The sequence below is a fragment of the Pelodiscus sinensis genome, chromosome 8, assembly GCF_049634645.1.
Source record: "Pelodiscus sinensis isolate JC-2024 chromosome 8, ASM4963464v1, whole genome shotgun sequence".
Taxonomy (NCBI): domain Eukaryota; kingdom Metazoa; phylum Chordata; order Testudines; family Trionychidae; genus Pelodiscus; species Pelodiscus sinensis.
Window position 1 is genome coordinate 52161097 of NC_134718.1, and position 19487 is coordinate 52180583.

Sequence of the window (19487 nt, forward strand, 5' to 3'; positions counted from 1 at the left end):
ATCGAGTTACGACCACCTCCACTTACAACCATCCGCACTTACGACCAAAGTGGTAGTAAATGCAGATCCAAGTTACGAACGGCGATCTGTGCTTACGAACAGTGGGGTCACCATGTAACTCTATGGGATCCGAGTTACGAACACGTCGAGTTACAGACCAAGTGTTGGTCTGTAACTTGTTTGTGACTCGGGGAGCAGCTATATTCAACTCTATGAAATTTAATCCTCTCAATACAACAGCAGCAAATGAAACAAGTTAATAGGTTAAAATTCACACTTGTCAGATGAAAGTTAATTAGATCTGTGAGGATTTTCTGCTAAATTTCACTTACCTATCAATGTCAGAAGTCTATGAAAAAGGTCTATTAAATTACAGTCCGTATGATAGACTGGAAAGTTACTAATAAATGTACATAACCAATCCAAATAACTTCATGTGCATCACTTATTTGTGATGTATCAAACATGCTTGTGGTTTCTCAACAACAGTAATGTAATATTTAATATAAAATTGTGAAATTTTAAAATGTGGATATAAATCTGTCAGCCTATATTTTCAAAAGCAACTAGTGACTTTGGCCCCAAAGCTTCAAGGAACTTAAACATGACTAGTCCTGTTAATTAAAAATATATTTCTAATAAGTTAGAAATAAGGAGTGAAGAGATATATTGGTATTTCAGATAATCTTTGCTTCCTAGTCCAATGGGACTACTTGAGCACTTTAGGGATGTAAATAGTATAGTCTATTAACCAATAAGCAAAAGCTTATAGATTAATGCTATAGAATACACACATTTCCCTCCCCCCACCCTTGTCTGTAAATTTTTTAGCAGGCTGGCCAGCCGCCCAACTCAGTTCTGGCTCGCACCGGGTCCAGAACCTTCTTCTTCTGTGGCTCTGCATTTAAATGTATTAGGAGTCAGGCAGACAATCAGCCTGGCTCAGGCTGAGTCCAGGAACTCAGGCCCACCTTAGACAGGGGCTGCTGCCACCCTGTTCTGCTGCCTCCTTATCAGAGGCAGCAGCTCTGGGCAACAGGCAGCCATTCCCAGAAAAGGAGCTGGTTTTTAAACCATCTCCCCTTGTGGACCAGCTCCCGCCTGACACCCTGTACTGCTGCCTCTGATACGGCGGCTGCCAGCCCCACCCATGAGGACTATAGAATAGTCAACTCACCGATAAGAATTCATGAGGATACTCAACTATTCAATTAACCTATATTTTACATGCTCAGTTCACATCAGTTAAGCACACATGCAAGTATTTGCAGGATCCAGACCTTAATGTGTACTCATGATACATATTAGGTAATAAAATGAAAGCAGAAAAGGGCATAACTTTTGGCCTTAAATATATTAGGAACTAACTGAAGCCAAGTCACAGAATCATAGGACACTAGAACTGGAAGGGACCTCAAGAGGTCATCGAGTCCAGTTGCCTGCCCTCATGGCAGGACCCAATACCATCTAGAGCATCCCTGATAGATGTTTATCTAACCTCCTCTTAAATATCTCCAGAGATGGGGATTCTACAACCTCCCTAAGTAATTTATTCCAGTGTTTAATCAGCCAGAGCAGGAGTAGGTTCTGGACCTGGTGTGAGCCAGAACTGAAGTATTCTCAGCAAATGTTTCAGTAATTGCAAATATACATACTGTCCTATTACATGCTCCTGTTTACATACACACTTCCATGTTTTCACTTTGCTAAGTATCTATGTTTAAATTCATATAGCTGATTTAGTACGGTCTCCTAGACAGAGTTAGGAACAAAAATACAGTGTTGACCATGCAGATGGATCATGACTGCACTGAAGTCCTGGCTGTCCTAGTTAGGTCCTACTCTTACACCAACTACAGAACTACAGGCCAAGTTATGTAGTGATGTTATTAAACATGTAAGACACTGCCAGACTTCTTAATATATACACCTCCTACTTTCATCCTCCAAACTGTCATCTAAAGCTTCTAAACGGTTACAAGACACACAAATATTTGACACCCAGTGCCAATCATTGGAATGATCCACCGGTTCTAAAGTTTTTATTTTTTTAATTGTCAAATAGATGAAATTAAGAGCTAACCATTCTAATAATTCAACTCTGGTTTTAAGACACCAGAAACAAGAAATACTTGAGATAAACGTTGACAATTGTGACTATAATGTGTTCTACGCTTTCCAGATCAGTGCATAAACATTGTTATCTTAAAGGGTAAAGTAGGAAAGGAAAGCATTCCTCTTCAGGAGAGTGGATAAACATGTGCTTAATTTTAAGTAAGAGTAAGGGCTTTTTTTTTTTTTTTTTTTTTAAACTGGAGCTACAGCAATGCTAAATTATTTTGGTGAATTTATATTCGGCTATGTCTACACTACGCAGCTTTTAGCGACAAGACTGTGTCTCAACAGCCCTGTAGCTAAAATTCTACATATGTGATTGTTGTTTTTCAGCACATTTACTAACAAAATACTTCTAGCCCCCATTCCTGGGTTTTGTTTTGCTAGCAGGAGAGAACTCCTACAGATAATGGAATGTTTACATTTTCACTTACTGTAGCAAAACTTTTGTCATTTGGGACAGAGAGTAGTTTAAGCACCTTGAACAACAAAGCAATCAATTGCAAATGTAGATAAAGCCTTAATGCCTTTCCAATTTTAGTTTTGAGGTTTTCTTCAAAACACATATACACACACACACACACAAAGATAAAGATATAGAACATTGCCATGTATTTTATATTCTGATTTGTAGTAAACTTAAGCACTTTGCTCTCCTACTGAAAGTTGTCAACAGAGGCTAATCACTTCAAAAAATATAGGATACATCATATTTACTTCCAGGGATAAAGCAAACTCTCTTGGAAGTATGAACCAAAAGGAGACATAACCAAAAACAGCAGAAAAACTGCTAAGGAAATGACATAAGAAAGCAAATTTCAAATGCCTGTCAATCTGGCTATGGGAGCATTCAAAACATTGTTAAGGTTACCGAAGTTCAGTAATTTGTTACACAATTTACCTCTGAGGTGTAGTTTTGATCTGAGAAGAAGCCATTTGAAAGTGACATCTTCTTACTTAATAGAGCTCATTCATACACTTAAATGAGAAAAGTACATTTTTACTAGTGTTACCTATTAGTCCTGCAGAGCTAGTATAGCTGTGGGGGAGAGAGCTGTATTCTAATTCTACACTGGCAGAATAAACCCACTTACAGAGCCACTTACACCTGTGCAACCCCACCTACAACATTGGGATGCACCAGTTGTAATTAAATGCTGTAGAACCTAGATCTACAGTGAGGTCCTAGAAAGAAACAAATGTAGTTGGTTTCCTGATCCTACATTTTCAGAATTGTTAGAACTATTTTTAAAAATTATATTTTTGCTGTAATTTTTGCAGGTTACTGGGAAACAAACATGGATATTCACACTAAAAATAAATTATTTATTTAAACTTTTTATAGCAGCCATCCCCCACACTAGACACCCTTATAATACTTTTAGAATGAGTAATACTAAAATATGTAAAAATATACTCACAATTCTAGAATAGTTGCCCTTGATAACAATCACACATCCAACTTCTCATGATTGTCATCATGTCCACAGACTAAGAAATCTGGGTTCTGGGGAACCAAGGAAGGGAGAAGATCCAGAATCGAAAGCGCCTCATAAAAATACGTTCCATATTTAAACAGAAATGCTGCTAAATTGGGTATGTCTGCAGAATGTAATTCCTATGGTACTGTACCAAAGAAGAGAGAGAATCTCCAGGATACATAGGGTCCATAAGCTCTAACCAGAAATTAACAACCAGTGCAGACAATGGAGCAATGAATACATGAAGCTATAAAGTAAGGCAGGTTAGCAATTTTTTTTTCAATTTTGATGTCTATTACCAATATATATTTTAACCATTTTTTCTATTTTTGGTTATTTAAGTTTTCACAGTTGTGAAAAATTATGGGAATGGTCAGATATAAATTATTTAATGACTGCAGACACAGATTCAAAACGTTTAAACGTTATAACAAATAACACAAATTTCCAACGTAGTATTTTAAAATATGCAAATTGAATAGCCATAACAACAAGTTCTCAGGAAGCATTTTTTTCCTTTATCAATCTACAAATTTAAAACAACATCAGTGGAAATATTTTTTCCATCTGCTTATGGATGTATGGTGATAATGATATTTATTGACACTTTCTAAAAAAAATCTAATGTTTCCAAGCCTAATCTTGATTCCAATCTCACTTATATTAATTTTAGAAACACAAGAAGGATACATGCATAACCTTTGTTAATGCATCAAGTATGCCAGGAAATGAAGTCATAGGATTAACTATCTGCTGAACAACAAGGACATTGTCAATCATGTCTCTCCATTAACCCTTTTAATGGCCTTACATACACATGGAACATGAGGGATGAGAAACCAGAACTGTATGGTACCCCACTCTGAAAAAGTCATCACCCAAAGCAATCATCTGGGACCTCTCACAAATTAGCAATGATACCCTTTGTTTCTTCAAAATGCTACCTCATAGATATTATCACAGAGACCAGAAGGATCTGTTGGCATAGCAATTTTAATAAATCTGAATGTTAATGAGGATTTTGAAAAATGTAATATTATTTTGGTTTTAGACATAATTTCTCAATTGTTATCTTATAAACAACCAACATGTTTTAGTCTGTTACTATTTTTTCTTAGAGGAATGTGTATTAATTATGCAAGAATCGTAGATAAGGAGTAAATCCAACAGAATTTCTAAATTTGCTGCTAGATATCCTCCCACATACCATATGTTTGAAATTAAGTGTTAATGACTCAGCAGACTCTGTGCTCAAAACCACAAACAATATTAACAGAGTAATTTTAAAGCTAGTTATGTTCCCAGTATTTTAAAATATATTCACTCATGAAAAAAATTATAGTATTCTACTGTAATAATCCAAAAGACTACAGTTTCTAACAGCTGATCTTGCAATGTTTGGGGTTATTACTGTTGAATACTTATTTGTTGTTTTAATAAAGGATTGCTACAATCATGTTATCTTAAAAAGCTTAATGAAATTAGCAAAAGGAAACAAAAGGAAGAAAAAAGATTAGTAAAGTAAAAAGATTCAGCTATGCTTTAGGTAACATATTGGTTTCATGCTACTGCCGATCTGTGTAAAAATGAGTTTATACAATCATCCACAGTTTCTTTTAAAAGTTAAAGATTCTTATTACGTTGTTGGAACTCTAGCAGAAACAAGGTAAGAACATTACCTGACAAGAGTGAGGGGGAGGAAGGGGCAAGGAGAAAAAAGGATCAGCAAGGAGTAAAACTAATTTGACATGGAATGGTACATGAAAGGTTAGGTTGGAGGCACCTTCTAGAGTAACCGTGTTGGGGAGTCACTAATAGTGATGTTATACCAGTGATTGGTTCACTGAAATTTTGACATAAATATATCTATACATCTGATGTTAAAGATAAATATTATGGGTTAAAAAGACTGCTGGCCTTACGTTTTGTATGCAGTTCTGTTGGCATGGGTAGAAATTTACAAGAGATCAAGACAGGCTCCTTGCCTAAAGAGTTTGCAATTTAAATTAGATATGACATGATACAAGGGTGAAAACATGTCAAAGAAGAGGGAAGAAGGCTAATAACACAAAATATCATTATGGCAGATATATGCTTTCACAAAGTATGCATTATACTATGCCACGTGTGCACACGCAAAGTAAAAGGACATGGTTGGTCTTACAGTTTCCCATCTGAGCTAGACTTTTAACCTTAAATAATGGTTTTTAATATTTTTGGATATGGGGGTTGTATGAAATCATAATATAAATTATCAAAGCAACCACTTATCGTAGTGCTAACATCTGTGGAATCTTCATTTGGTCCCCAGCATATGCATTATGAAACCATCTCTAATTCTATGAAGAAACCATCTCTAATTCTATGATCATACTTTTTTTCCACAGGGCATTTGCCTCATTCAGTGCACTGTATTGATTATTCAAATCTTATCCTCACTATTCAGTGTATGCCCCCATCTCTTTTTTACTGCACACTCTTCAAACCCTGATCTGAAGATAGTATTATGAATTTCCTCATGGGCTTTTCTTTGACGATCATCACTATATAATCTCAGTGCTTCATAACAATTGATCTTCACAAAAGATTTGTGAGAAGAGTGAGTTTTATCCCCATTTTACAGATGAGGAAGGAAGCCATGACAGATTATGCTGATTCCTTCTTGTCCTAACTTCACTGGACTTTCCTAAAGTCTGATTGCCCATAACTGGCCACAGTAGCCTAAGTAGGGCCCCACCAATGCCGAGAAGAGTGAGACAATTATTTTCCAAGTTTCCCATAAAAGACACCTGGTTAATAAGACTTTTTAGCAACTACATGTTGCTGACTAGATGTGTGATCCATTATAATCCCCAGATCCTTTTTTGCCATACTACTACCTCGCCAGTCATTCCTCATTTTGTAGCTGGTCATTTGATTTTATTCTTAAGTGTAACACTTTGTACTTGTCTATAGTGAAATCCATCTTACTGATTTCAGACCAGTTCTCCAATTTGTCACGGATATATTGAATACTTTCAGTCCTCTCCTCTAAAGTTCTTGCAATCATTCCATGCTGGTCTTCCAGTTTTTAGAAGCAGTCTCTTTGTTTAGCCACATCATAAATGAAAACATTAAATAGTACTGGACTCAGGATTGACCCTGCAAGACTCCTCCAGACACATCTAACCAATTTGACAGCAAACCACTAAGAACTGTTCTTTCAGCATGGTTTTTCAAAATTACAACCTAAAGATTTCATCCAGACCTTACTTCCCAAGTTTGTGATGGGGAATTCCATGTGGAACTCTGTCAAAAGTCTTCCTAAAAATCAAGATATTTTAAGTCTACTGCTTCCCACTACCCATAGGACACTAATCCTGGCACAGAAAGAAATTAGTTGGTTCTTGGCAAACTGGCATTTTTCTTGACAAATCCATGCTGGCTATTATTTTATAATAGTATTGTCCTCTGGGTGCTTATAACTGGACTTCTTAATAATCTGTCCCAGTATGTTTCCAGATATAAACATTAGGCTGACTGATCTATAATTCCTCGGGTCCTTTTCTTGCTCTTTTTTAAAGGGAGATGCTATGTCTGTCCTTCTCCAGTCCTCAGAGACCTTACCTATCTATATGATTTTTTAAGATAATCAGATAGTGATTCTGAGATATATGAACTCTCACTTTAATACATCCAACATTTTAACCTATTCTTTCCCTATTCTGGCTTGCAATACTTCCCTTGTGTTGTTCTTATTAATTATAATTACTTACGTTAAGCATCTGACAATTTACCTTGTTAGGGTAAACAAGCAAAATAGGCATTAAGCACATCAGTCTTCTTGGTGTTATTAGTTATCTGTCTCTTCCTGCTTCCCTTTCACATGTTCAGTAATACCTCATTCAGAGAAACTCTATGGATGCCAACAGTAAAATGTACAAGGGTGATGTAACCATCAGTTTTATTAAGTTTGTATGGGTCGTTGTGGGAAAGGCTGAGGACAAAGTGGGGAAGTTATGAAAGTGAAGGAGACTGTGTGGCTGACAGGATCAAGGGAGGAAAGAGGAAGGATACAAATAGACAAGATTATAAGTCCAAGCAGAAGAGTGATACATCTAAGCAAAATCAAAGACCTGCAATTCTCTGAAAATAAGGGCAAGGCATTTCAAGTTTATATTGCTGAAGATGAGGAAAGTAAAGGGCTTCAAGAGTGGGGATAACAGTCAGAGTAGAAAACAATGACTTTTTCAATTGTCTTTGGATACTGCAGAAGGAGGCAATAAGGGAATCAGGTAGATCTAAAAGAAGTTAGAAGTAGTCCAGGCAAGAGATAAATGTTTGGAAGTAGGGATGGATAAAGGAGGAGGGATACATTTGGGATATACCGTAAAGTAAGAAATGACCATTTTTTTTAGCAATAGCGAAGATGTACTAAAACCAATCCTGCCCAGAGTTTTAAAAGGCAAAGCAGGAGAAAACTACAAATAATGGAATGGTCCACTATATTTAACATGATGGACAGGTCACAGAAAAATGAAGATTAAGAACAAGCTGTGGGAGTTGGCCAGAAAGATGAGATAAGTAAGTGCAGGCTCAGTTGAGTGAGAGGCTAAGTCAGACTAAGAGTCATGGAAAGAGTTAGCTGCAGAAGTCAAGGCAATGGGAGAGACAAAAACAAAGTATATGGTATTACTGTTAATAAGCTTTCCCAAACATTATGTATTTATTTTATACTAATACTTTATACATACAATATGATGAAGACTAATTTAGCTACAACTACTCAAGAGAGAGATATTAAGAGTCATTGTGCACAGTTTTCAGAAAACATCCACTCAGTGTGCAGCGGCAGTCAAAAAATCAATGTTAGGAGTCATTAAAAAAGGGATAGAGAATAAGACAGAGAATATCTTATTGCTGCTATATATAGCCATGGTAGGCCCACACCTTGAATACTGCGTACAGATGCAGGCATCTCATCTCAAAAAACATATATTGGCACTGGAAGAAGTTCAGAAAAGGGCAACAAAAAATGATTAGGGGTTTGGAATGGGTCCCATATGAAGAGAGATTTAAAAGACTTGGACTTTTCAGCTTACAGGAGACTACAGGGGGATATGATAGAGGTCTATAAAATTGTGACTGTTGTGGAAAAAGTGAACAAGGAAAAGTTATTAACTTATTCCTACAATATAAGAACTAGGGGTCATCAAACGAAATTAATAATCAAATTAATAGTCAGTAGGTTTAAAACACACAAAATGAAATTTTTCTTCACTCAGCACACAGGCAACCTGTGGAACTCCTGCCAGAGAATGTTGTGAAGACTAGGACTTTAACAGGGTTAAAAAATGAGCTAGATAGATTCATGGAGGTTAGGTCCATCAATGGTTATTAGACAGGAATTAGTAGGAATAGTGTCCCTAGCCTCTGTTTGTCTGGAAATGGATAACAGGGGAAGGATCACGTGAGGATTACCTGTTGTGTTCCCTCCCTCTCAGGATCTGGTATTGGTCACTGTCAGAAGACAGGATACTGGGCTAGATGGACCTTTGGTCTGACCTAGTATGGGTGTTCTTATATTCTTATACACAGCCAAACATTTAGAGGTCACATGTAAACAGAGATTATATTTTAGTACGGCTTTTTTTAAAAAGTGCACAGGAAGATCTGTATCAGCAGCTTATTGTTAGTGACAACTGAGCAAACTGAACAGCATATACTATAAGTAAACCTCAGTATTTAGACCAGCTCCTGTTAAAATGTAAATGATACTTTTTAGACTAATTCAGAAATATTCAGTTAAAATAATTTATAGAAAATACTTTATGTAAGCCATGGCATTCAAATTCTCATTTTTCAATCTCCTAAGAACAGCATCCTAAGTCTATAATCACCAAAATATATATTATATAAAAATACTGCTGGTCATAAAAGTGTGTTTGTAATGATCTATAGTTATATAATATGTGACCAGCTACATTTTACTGTATTGTAAGAGAAAAACTTTGGCTATTTTATTGTTGTAAATCAAAAACAAATATGCATTAAGCCATTAGGTTGCCATCAAACAAATTATTTATATAGAAGGGACAGGAATATAAGAAAATTCCAATTTAAATGCATTTATCTTCTAAGCCAACAAGCAATTCTCCTGTTAAACCTATACAGTTATAAAAGGTGACAGGATATAAGTGTTAGTATTCTCTCACTCTCTTCCAAGTAACACATTGTTATTTTGATGCCAACTGATAAAAACAGTCTGAGATTCAGTACAGATGGTTTTATGCAGTACAGAATAACAATAGTTTCTAACCCAAATATGCTTTTCCTCACAGGAATTAAAACTGCATAAGCTTTTCTCTTGCAGTCAGTAAACATTTTGTAATAAAAATGATTATAAAAAATTGCTTAACAAGGTTATAAATGATTTTAACAATTATCTTTGAAATCTAAAATAGATGTTAATTTAAAATAGCTTTACATTTGTGAATATCACAAAAAAATAATAAAAACATATTGGACTAGATGAAAGCAAATGCTTTTTTCCCCCTGCAGCTGGAGCTGAACTTCATATTTTATACATTTAATTCAGGTTAACAAGCTGATGCTAACATTGCAAGGCAAATTCTGCCCAGGTTTAAACCTCACAATAATGAACAGATATATAAATCAAAGTCTGTCCATTTTTATGTAAGATATCTTTAATTGCCATGCTGATTTTTTCCAGTTTTATTTCTGGAAATATACACACAGCATGCACACACACACACTAATGGCATCCCAACCTTTCATCAAACAATAGCTTTCTTACTAGCTTTCTTTTGCTAGCAGTGCAGCTAAACTGCAAATAACAATTTGTCATCCACATATTCATGCCATTTTGTTAGCAAGGAGCTGGATTAGATTACTCTGTAATTACATGGTTCTGCAGTGAGATTAATTGCTTAATAACAAGATACCCAATATAGCTACTTAATAGAAATTCAATATTCACAGGTAAAATACCAAATACGCACTATAACATAAAACTATAATCGTCACCCTGAAGTAGCACAGAAAAAAATTACAATTTTTAATATCTTTCTTACTGTTAACATAATATTCAACATCCATTTTGAAGAGTCTTTAGTCTTAGACATTTATTTATTTTTCTCTTTTACTGGCAATCAGAAAGGCTATGTAAAGATTTCAAACTGACAAGAATGTCAATACTGATCTTGAAGCCTAGAACACATTTAGTCACAAGCCACAATTCAACAAACTAGGCCCTACTCCCAGATTTATGATTCACATAAATGGCTCCTCACCACCAGTTCCTCTTAGATAAGTCACTTAACCTCTCAGGCTTTCTTTTCCCATCTGTAAAATGAGGATAACATTTAGCTACCTCACTGGACTATAGTGAGAAGCACTCAATATTTGCAACTTGCTACTTCGGAGCTAAAATACACCAAAGCATGCCCTGGCTGGAGACATAATGGCTCCCAAACTCCCAGCATACCTAAAAAATTTCCCTTTGAAACGCTAAAATGTAATGTTAGGTATGAAGCAACAAGGCTTCAATTCTCCTGCAGCTAGAGGCTGGCAAAGGAGGAATCAAAGGTCTCCATTTTAGAATACAGGCAGCTAGTTAATTTGATGATGGCTTAAGGAATCTCTCCCCTAACCTACACAAAAATCATTCAGGTTAGCCGTTTGCATGGAGTTAGTTAGCTACACTGGGAATAGGAGGATCTCACCTTGAAATGCTAATCCTTTTGGACCCAGATGTCAGAAAAAACTCAAACCAAAACTATAAAAAAGCCCCACAAACACCTAGAAAACAAAGGGGAAAATTATTCTATATTAATGTTGCACAGTTAAGTGCTGAAAAGCCAGGAAACACCAAAAGTTAGGCTTGAATGGACATGCTTATCTCTGCCTTATGAGCATGTACATTATGATACACAATTTTTTTAATATATTAATCAAATATTATAAAGTGGCAGGTAGCAAACCAGCTGATGAAGTGGGCCAGTTGACTTCTCCCAAACTGTCAGTAGGCCCTTGCTATCTTTCAAATTCCTCCCTGAGCCTGAACTTGCCCCATTCCCTAATCCTGCTGTGCTCCTTAACATACATGGTGTGGGAAGTGGGCCCACTGTCAGCGGTGGGTAACTTGTGGCCCCTGGGCTGCACGCAACTTGTCTGAATAAGCTGCTGGACAGTTTTCCATAGGTACGACTGCCTGTAGCGCCCATTGTTGCCAGCCAATCAGACCTGCAGGAAGTGGCATAGGCTAAAGGGACTCTTCCATTGGCCAGGAACAGTGAATCACAGCCTGTGGGACCTACAGGCAGTGGTACCTGCAGATACAAGGTAAACAACGTCTGTGGTGGCCCACCAGCAGCTTACATTGATGAGCCATATGTGGGCCACAGCCTGACCACCAGTGAGCTATACCACATCCATTGGAATATTTCTACTTCATCAGGTGCTTTTGTGGCCCTTATTTGGCTTGCATTACTGTGCTGAATTCCCATTTTTATTCACCCTTTTGCTGCAACTTGAGCTTGCATTTCCTTGTTTTTACAAACTAAATTTGAAACATACATTAGCACCTTATGTTGATCCTAGGGGTATACATTCATCTGCAACTTTTTTCTTATCTACAGGGCAGCCTGAAAGGTTTTCCACTCCATAAACTATTTACAATTTAGGATGCATATTTTATGAGTTTAAGTTTACTTTTATGCATTAGTTTTAGATTATCGAACAAGTAACAAATTTTATTATAAATTTTACTATAATATGAGGCTATCAGAAAGTACACCTTCTATCCTACTGAAAAACTTTTCATTTTTTAACAAAGAATGTGGTTCTACAACAGATGATTTTTTTTGCAATCAAAATTAAGATTCAGGCAGTGTCCTTTAGATCATGCTGCCAGAAATATGGCCAAGTTCAGAGGCAATTAGTGTATGCTGGGGAGCTTGAGTATCAAGGTGCCTTAAGTCACTGTAATGGGCGCACAGATAACATGAACATGACGTAAGTTAATGAAAGAAGACTGACATGACCTAACAGCCCCTTGTTAGTAGTTTTTCCTGCTATGTTCCTCTCTTCCAGCCTCTGGGCCAGATTCAGAAGTGAGAGATAAAGGGGTTGCAATGCATCACTAAGTATATGTAAACTGAAGGGAGTCTAATTTGGTGTAGTATAAATGAATCTCCTGGTGGTCCAAGGGCAACATATCCCCCACACCCGAATCCCACAGTTAAAATAATAAAGAAGAGTCAAAGATCTCCTTGTATATGCACCCCATGTCATTTTGTTTGGACCAACGTATTTTACCCACCTGTGGAAAAAGATGTGAGGACCTGCTCCCGAAACCCCTACAAATCCCAATAAATCTATATGAATCCCCAAATTTTGAAGAGGAAATATGTCTCTCTCCATCAGCTTTGGCCCCACTAGAACCATGCTAACAAGAAGCTGTGCCCTACTGATCGCTGATTTGATGATCCTTAGGAAAGTAAATGCCACAGGACTCAGTATTAGAGGGCAGGGCATAACTCTTCCTCACTATGGATCCACACCCATAGAGAAGAGTTTCCAGACCCCAAAGATGAAATTACCTAAGGAGGTTATGGAATCTCTATCACTACAGATATTCAAAAGGAGGTTAGACAGACACCTATCAGGGATGGTCCAGATAACACTTAGTCCTGCCATGAGTGCAGAGAACTGGACTGGATGAACTCTCAAGGTCCCTTCCAGTCCTATATTCTATGATCTGCCACATAGCAAGTTATTATGGAATCATCACTGAATATGTGGTACAAGGAATGCTTTTTTTTTTTTTTTTTTTTTTTTCAAATTTACGTTTGTTGCTGTTGAGTTCTAGGTTAACTTTGTTTTTGTATATCTTTTTAATATGTTAGCACTTGGATATCTATGTTAGATGTTTTAAATGAAATGTTTACATCATAATACTTTAGCATTTAATTGTTCTTGTTTTTTTAAAGCGTGGAGCTGGATTTTAAACAGCAGGAAGACAAACTACAGCCGGTACTGAAAAAACTTCACCCTATTGAGGAAACTCAGGTTGCACCTTTGCCTTATTCTCAGGAGAGCTACTCCTCAACTCCCAAACAAAAATCCAAAACTGATTCAAAAAAACATGGAAGATGGAAACTCTGGTTTCTTTAACATAGTCCATTAGCTATGTATGGAGTTTAAGGCCTTCTTTGAAACATATTTGGAATTCAATTAATCAACTAAAAAGGGTTCTTGGTAAATGGATCAGTGTTATTAGCCACAGTTACTCTGGTTATTATGGATAGCATTCAGTTCTCACCATGTGTACCAAAAAGGCCTTTGTACCTATAAACTGATGTTCATGAGCAAGGCGTTAAATCATACCTTGCCAACTTTTACTTGCAGTTCACCAATGTGGGATGTAAAATCCGAATTGAAAATTGTATAGACAAAGATAACCAGTAAAATTATTCCCACCCTTAGATCTAGAAGTATCACATTTCAATCTAGAAAATGCCATCACTATTTTCAAGCCTTTTTATGTTCTGTTTTAAACATTAATAAGGAAAAAAGCAAGCCTTATGTTTGCAAAGATCTTCAATTTTACATTTAATTTTGCAAATAAGTGGGGGTCATGAGAAGTGCAATTTTTAGCACATAATATCCTGGAGAAAGCACAATTTTTCAAATGGTACAAGACCATGAATAATCTCTATGATGTGACTATGTGTGTGTATTTGCCTTCATGTGCTGTAAAGTTAAATGACGTTATTACATCTCAGCTTCTTACTGACACCTCTGATTTAGTGTCATCTTTATCAGACTTATGACATATTTACTGCTCTTTTCCAAAGGACGAGCAGCCAGAAACCACCTGAAGTCAGGACACGCCTTTAATCACTAAAAGTTGACAGGGTCAAAGCACTAAGCTTTCTTAGATTTCACTTGTATCTTTTGGTACCCGAAAGCCAAAATGTTATGTTCTGGCACAGAATATGAAAAAAAAATGGATAATAATAAAATGGCAGATTGTTGGCAGTTGTAACAATTTAAAACCTTTTTGTAGTTTAATCTTGAGAAAAACTGTACACCACTGTAGAGGGTGCTAGATATTTCATAATATGCATTATGCTTTTATTACAAGAGTTCAGAGGGGACTGGCAACTTTAATAGTTATTTATTTAGCAGAGCTTCTAAGATCAATTTCCAGACCAACATAATATATCATTTGTATTAAAATAATATATCAACTGTACTAATCAATCACACTTCAGGGGGAAAGCTGTCAATCAAATTTCTTCTGAGAGTTTTAAAAACAGTAACACTTTAAATCCACTGTAATCTTTTCCCTTTGCATATTAAGCACTGTCATTAAAAACTCTAATTTAGGTGACCGTCTGGAAAACTCTTGTAATGATAGGGACTGGGAATCTTGTTTCTTTTTGTTAAATAATTTGAATAGTGTACACTCATTTGACAGAAACTGGGATACAAGATACTGGTTCTGCAATTTCATATCCCAAGGCATCATTAAGATGTGGATTTTTCAGTCTTTAGATGCAGCAAAAAAACTGGAAGAAGTGAATTCCTAACAGAAGAGTTTGCACCTACTAAATAAACCTGGAGATGTTTATGTTGAACTCTTTCCCCTATTACCTCAACATCAAATTCATTTTTAAATATTAATTCTACAAGGATCCTGAAGAAAGCAATGTGGGTCTTTGTCTTGAAAGTAATTAGAAAGTATATGTGATTACATAGATTATATGTGATACTGTTTATGTCCACTTCAAAACTATTTCAACTGGATGCTTTAATGAAAAACTCACCTTTGTAGTAAATGTCAAGAGGGCTACAAATCCTTGTACATAAGTAAACAGTATTCTAAAATATTTTTGTGAGAGATAAAGGAACAGAAAAGGTGTGCCATGAAGGAAGTGCAATTGTTTCATGTGGAAAAAAATTGTTTCATGTATTTTATACTGTTTTTAATTAAAGTTATAAAACCATTTACAAGATATCCCATCTTGTTTTAAAAATCCCAACTATTTCAAAGCATTAAACAGGACAAAATCTCAAATATGGGTATAGCTAGGAAAAAATATACACAGTGAATATTTTAAAACTGTGCTATACTTCAAAATATAAAGTCATATATACAAAGAAATCATCATACATGTCAAGTATATTTTTTAAAACATTAAGTCAAACATCTCTAAATCAGGATTCTTTACAGATGGTTAATGCTAACTAAAGTCAAATTTCCTAAAAATCCATTCTAAATATTCTTGTGTACAGGGACTGATGCAAAGCTCTATAAATGTTTCATTCTTGGATATTGAGTCATACTTAAAACTAGTATTACACAGGCATTCAGAATAAAAAAGGATTCATTGGTGAAATATATAATAACTAAAAATGAAAGATATCACTGAGTGTTCTCTACGTTTCCAGACTATTTTCTTAAACAAAGTTGCAGATTTTTAATTTTTTACTTTTTTTAAAAAGAAAATGCTAACTGCATAGTATTGCTGAAAAATACATATCGTGTTATACCATACCATACTTTGTAATTTGAAATAAGATGTTTTTGCAAGTGTGTTGAATGCATCATAGTGCATTACATTTAGGATCACAGAGGTTAAATTTAGATTTTGAGAGACATATTTAATTCTTTAAAAAAACTTTTAGCTACATATGGTATGTGACTGACATAGAACTATTTTCACCCTAATGTAATACATGTTATAAAAAGCAGGAGCAACATTATGATGAAGGAAACATCACCACCATTAGTGTAGCATATTATGTAATTTTGAAGCTCAATTCATTGGCAATATCATGCATTCTCAGACACTACATTTACTATATGCATTGCTCCTATGACATGCTTTAATTACTTTCTAATCAATAAATACTGCAGTAATTTTGCATTAACTACTGTTTTAATACTACATGGACAATGTTTTTTAAGTCTTCATAATTCCCATTCCTATGTTCTGAAATTATTATTAGGAAACAATTAGTGTAAGTAACACATGTTTTCTTAAAATTAATATCACTGTAAAAATACTTTATAATCAGGGTAAAATGAAAAAAAAATCATGATTAAAATGGAAGAAATCCACTATAAGTACTAAGTGTTTGGTTTTTCTTGTTTGAGATAAGATGTTACGTAATTAACAAATAATGACTGACTATGCATTCCTTACTTTCACTCAATGTTTTAATGGTACATTAGATTTTAAAATCCTAATTGATTAATTTTTCATAAGCATTTTGAAACAAGCAGTTAAAATGGCATTAGTCTAAACATCTGTGTAATAGCACACAGTAAGTATTTCTATTTTAATTTGTTGGCTATGATTTCCATTAGTAATATGGCGGCAGTATGTTTACAGCTCTGCTGTATGAGGTCAAAACCCAAGACCTGAAATATCTCTTAGCATTATTTCAGTAAATACAACTGTAGCTGCTGGAAATATGCTGCCAATTTATTTAACTGAATGCAGTCTCTCGAGGTAAATATTCGTATATTATATGTATATTTCCATGCTCGTTTGCTCTAGTCATGATAATATTCAATTCATACTTAGTGCACAAAAAGCAAGATAATAAGGACCATAATATTAATTTCTGCAATAGCTTGTAATAAGTATTCAGAAATGTGTGTATTAGAAAAAAGTTGCATTGTGCCACAAGTACTGTAAATACTATTTATTTATTTATTATTCATTTTTACTTTGCAACAGTCAATGAAGAAAATAATACTGCAAACTTTCTTTCTAAGACTATGGCACTCACTGTTCCACACAATTCAGAGTCTGAGACCAGAAAGGCCCATTAGATTATTTAAGATTATCTCCTCTGTAACACTGGTAATTGAATTTCATTCAGTCAACCCTGTTCTGAGCCCAATAACCTGTGTTTCATTAAAGCACATCTTCCAAAAAGGCCTCAGTCTTGATATGAAAACACCACATCCCTTGTTCAAGTGGTTAACTGCCCTCATGTTAAAAATGTGTGCTTATCTCTAATTCAAATTTCTCTGGATTTAACTTCCACCAATTGGTTCTTGTTATGTCTTTCCCCTATAGATTAAAAAAGCTCTCTAATGTCTGATATTTTTCTCCCCATGAAAACACTTCTACACAATCATCTAATCACCTCTTGTTCTTTTTGGTAAAGAGATCAAGCTCCTCAAAGCACTCACTGAAAGGCATTTTCTTGGGCCCTTATATCATTTTTATGGCATCCTCTACAATAGGAGTGGGCAATAATTTTCACAGAGGAGCCATTCCACATATTTTGGTAACTTGTCAGGGGTTGGCTTTGGGCCCCGAGAAAGAGTGTGGCCTTGGGCAGAAGACGCAGAGTTAGAGGCTAAAGAGAGCTAATGAGAGAGAAACTTTGTGGGAGGGTGACACACACTGTGTGTGGCTGCTGCTGGGTCAGTTTCTGACAGACAGCATGCATTGTCCTTTTACAGGGAAAGCTGTTCTGCTCTGTTGTCTCCTCCCTCTCCCTCTATGCAGAAATGGCATACCTGGGGTAGGGGGGAAAGTCCGTGTGAGAAGAGAGCTGGCTGCTGGAGAAATTTTAGAAAAAGTGCACCTGCCTATTAAGACATCTCTGTAATTCACCATACTTCTGATTGGAGCAGCTCCTGGGTGTCTCCCTCATCCTGAGCTCTGATCTTTAGAGATGGGGTATAGGAGCAGACACCCTGACTTTTCTGCACTCCCCTCTTTTTCCTTTTCCTCCTCCACCCCACCCTACCTTACCCTATACAGCTAGCTAGAGTGTTCTGTGAACAGCTCAGCTGCAGGATGGAGCAAGGTGGTGGGAAGGACAGCTAAACACATGCTGCCTGCATGCTCTGCTAATCAGTTGATAGCATCAGTGGATAAAAATGCTGAGCAGGCCAGATCTGGTCTGCAAGCAGTATTTTGCCCACCCTCTGTTCTACATTTTTTTCCATAAAACTTTAAAAATGCAGATGCCAGAACTGGATGGAATAGTCCATAAGTGCCATAAGCAAAATTAAAATCACCTCCCTATTCTTATTGTCTCTTAATACATTCAACAATCAGATTAGCCCTTTTAACCACATCTTGCTGGGAGCTATGTTCAGTTGTTTGTCTCCTGCAACCAATAAATCTTTTTTTTCAAGAGTCCTAATTTTCAGGTCTCAGAGGGCTAGCCATATTAGTCTGGATGTGCAAAAACAACAAGTAGTCCTATGGCACCTTAGGCTCCTGCCATTATGATTATGTAGCTATGAGCCCGTTGCTAACTGTGACACCTTACATTTTATTTAACAAAATATTTTTTTGAATGGTCCCAGATTATTTAGAGTTCAAATTGATCTGTATGATTTTTTTTACATTGGCAATTTTTGTCAGCAATCAATTTAAATTACTTCCTCAAATTTCACAAGTAAAGATCCAAACTGGCCAAAATTGGTTGACCTTTAACAAATACTGAAAAGAACATCTATTTTCATAGTTCTGTTTGTAGGGAGGACATACTATTTTGGGTGTTTCATACTAACGAGGGTGTCTTCATTCTGTATGGTCTGTTTTGATTATTTCCGTGAGGATAGGTACTGTAGTAGGTATATTCATTTTACTGACTGTTATAACTCTTATCAAAAGTGCCTAGAAGAGTGCAGTGGAACTTCTAAAATTTGTTTACCAGACAGACACTCACAGTACTTTCCATTTGTCAATTTTTAAAGCAACCCATTTTTCAGCACCAGAGAAGCTTAAAAGCCCTGGTTCTGTCAACGTGAAATCTTGCTGGAGCTGCATGCCTGACACCTTTACTAGGCCTTCCAGAACCAATAAACAATCCAGTGTGGACAGAGTGACTATAGGTAGCAGA

The 19487-nt window shown here is 36.0% G+C and overlaps 2 protein-coding genes across 4 annotated transcripts in view; one reads left to right on the forward strand and one right to left on the reverse strand.

Moving 5' to 3' along the window:
* The window catches only part of INSYN2A (inhibitory synaptic factor 2A), a 78687-nt gene extending 63023 nt beyond the window's left edge, over positions 1-15664 (forward strand). For both annotated transcript variants that reach the window (XM_006130182.4, XM_025188252.2), the window contains one exon: positions 13589-15664. In XM_006130182.4, coding sequence (XP_006130244.1) covers positions 13589-13772 — 184 coding nt within the window. In that variant the 3' untranslated portion in view covers positions 13773-15664. The remainder of the gene's footprint in view (positions 1-13588) is intronic.
* Positions 1-19487, reverse strand: part of DOCK1 (dedicator of cytokinesis 1) — a 572428-nt gene that overhangs the window by 350079 nt on the left and 202862 nt on the right. The gene's annotated exons all lie outside the window — the stretch shown is intronic.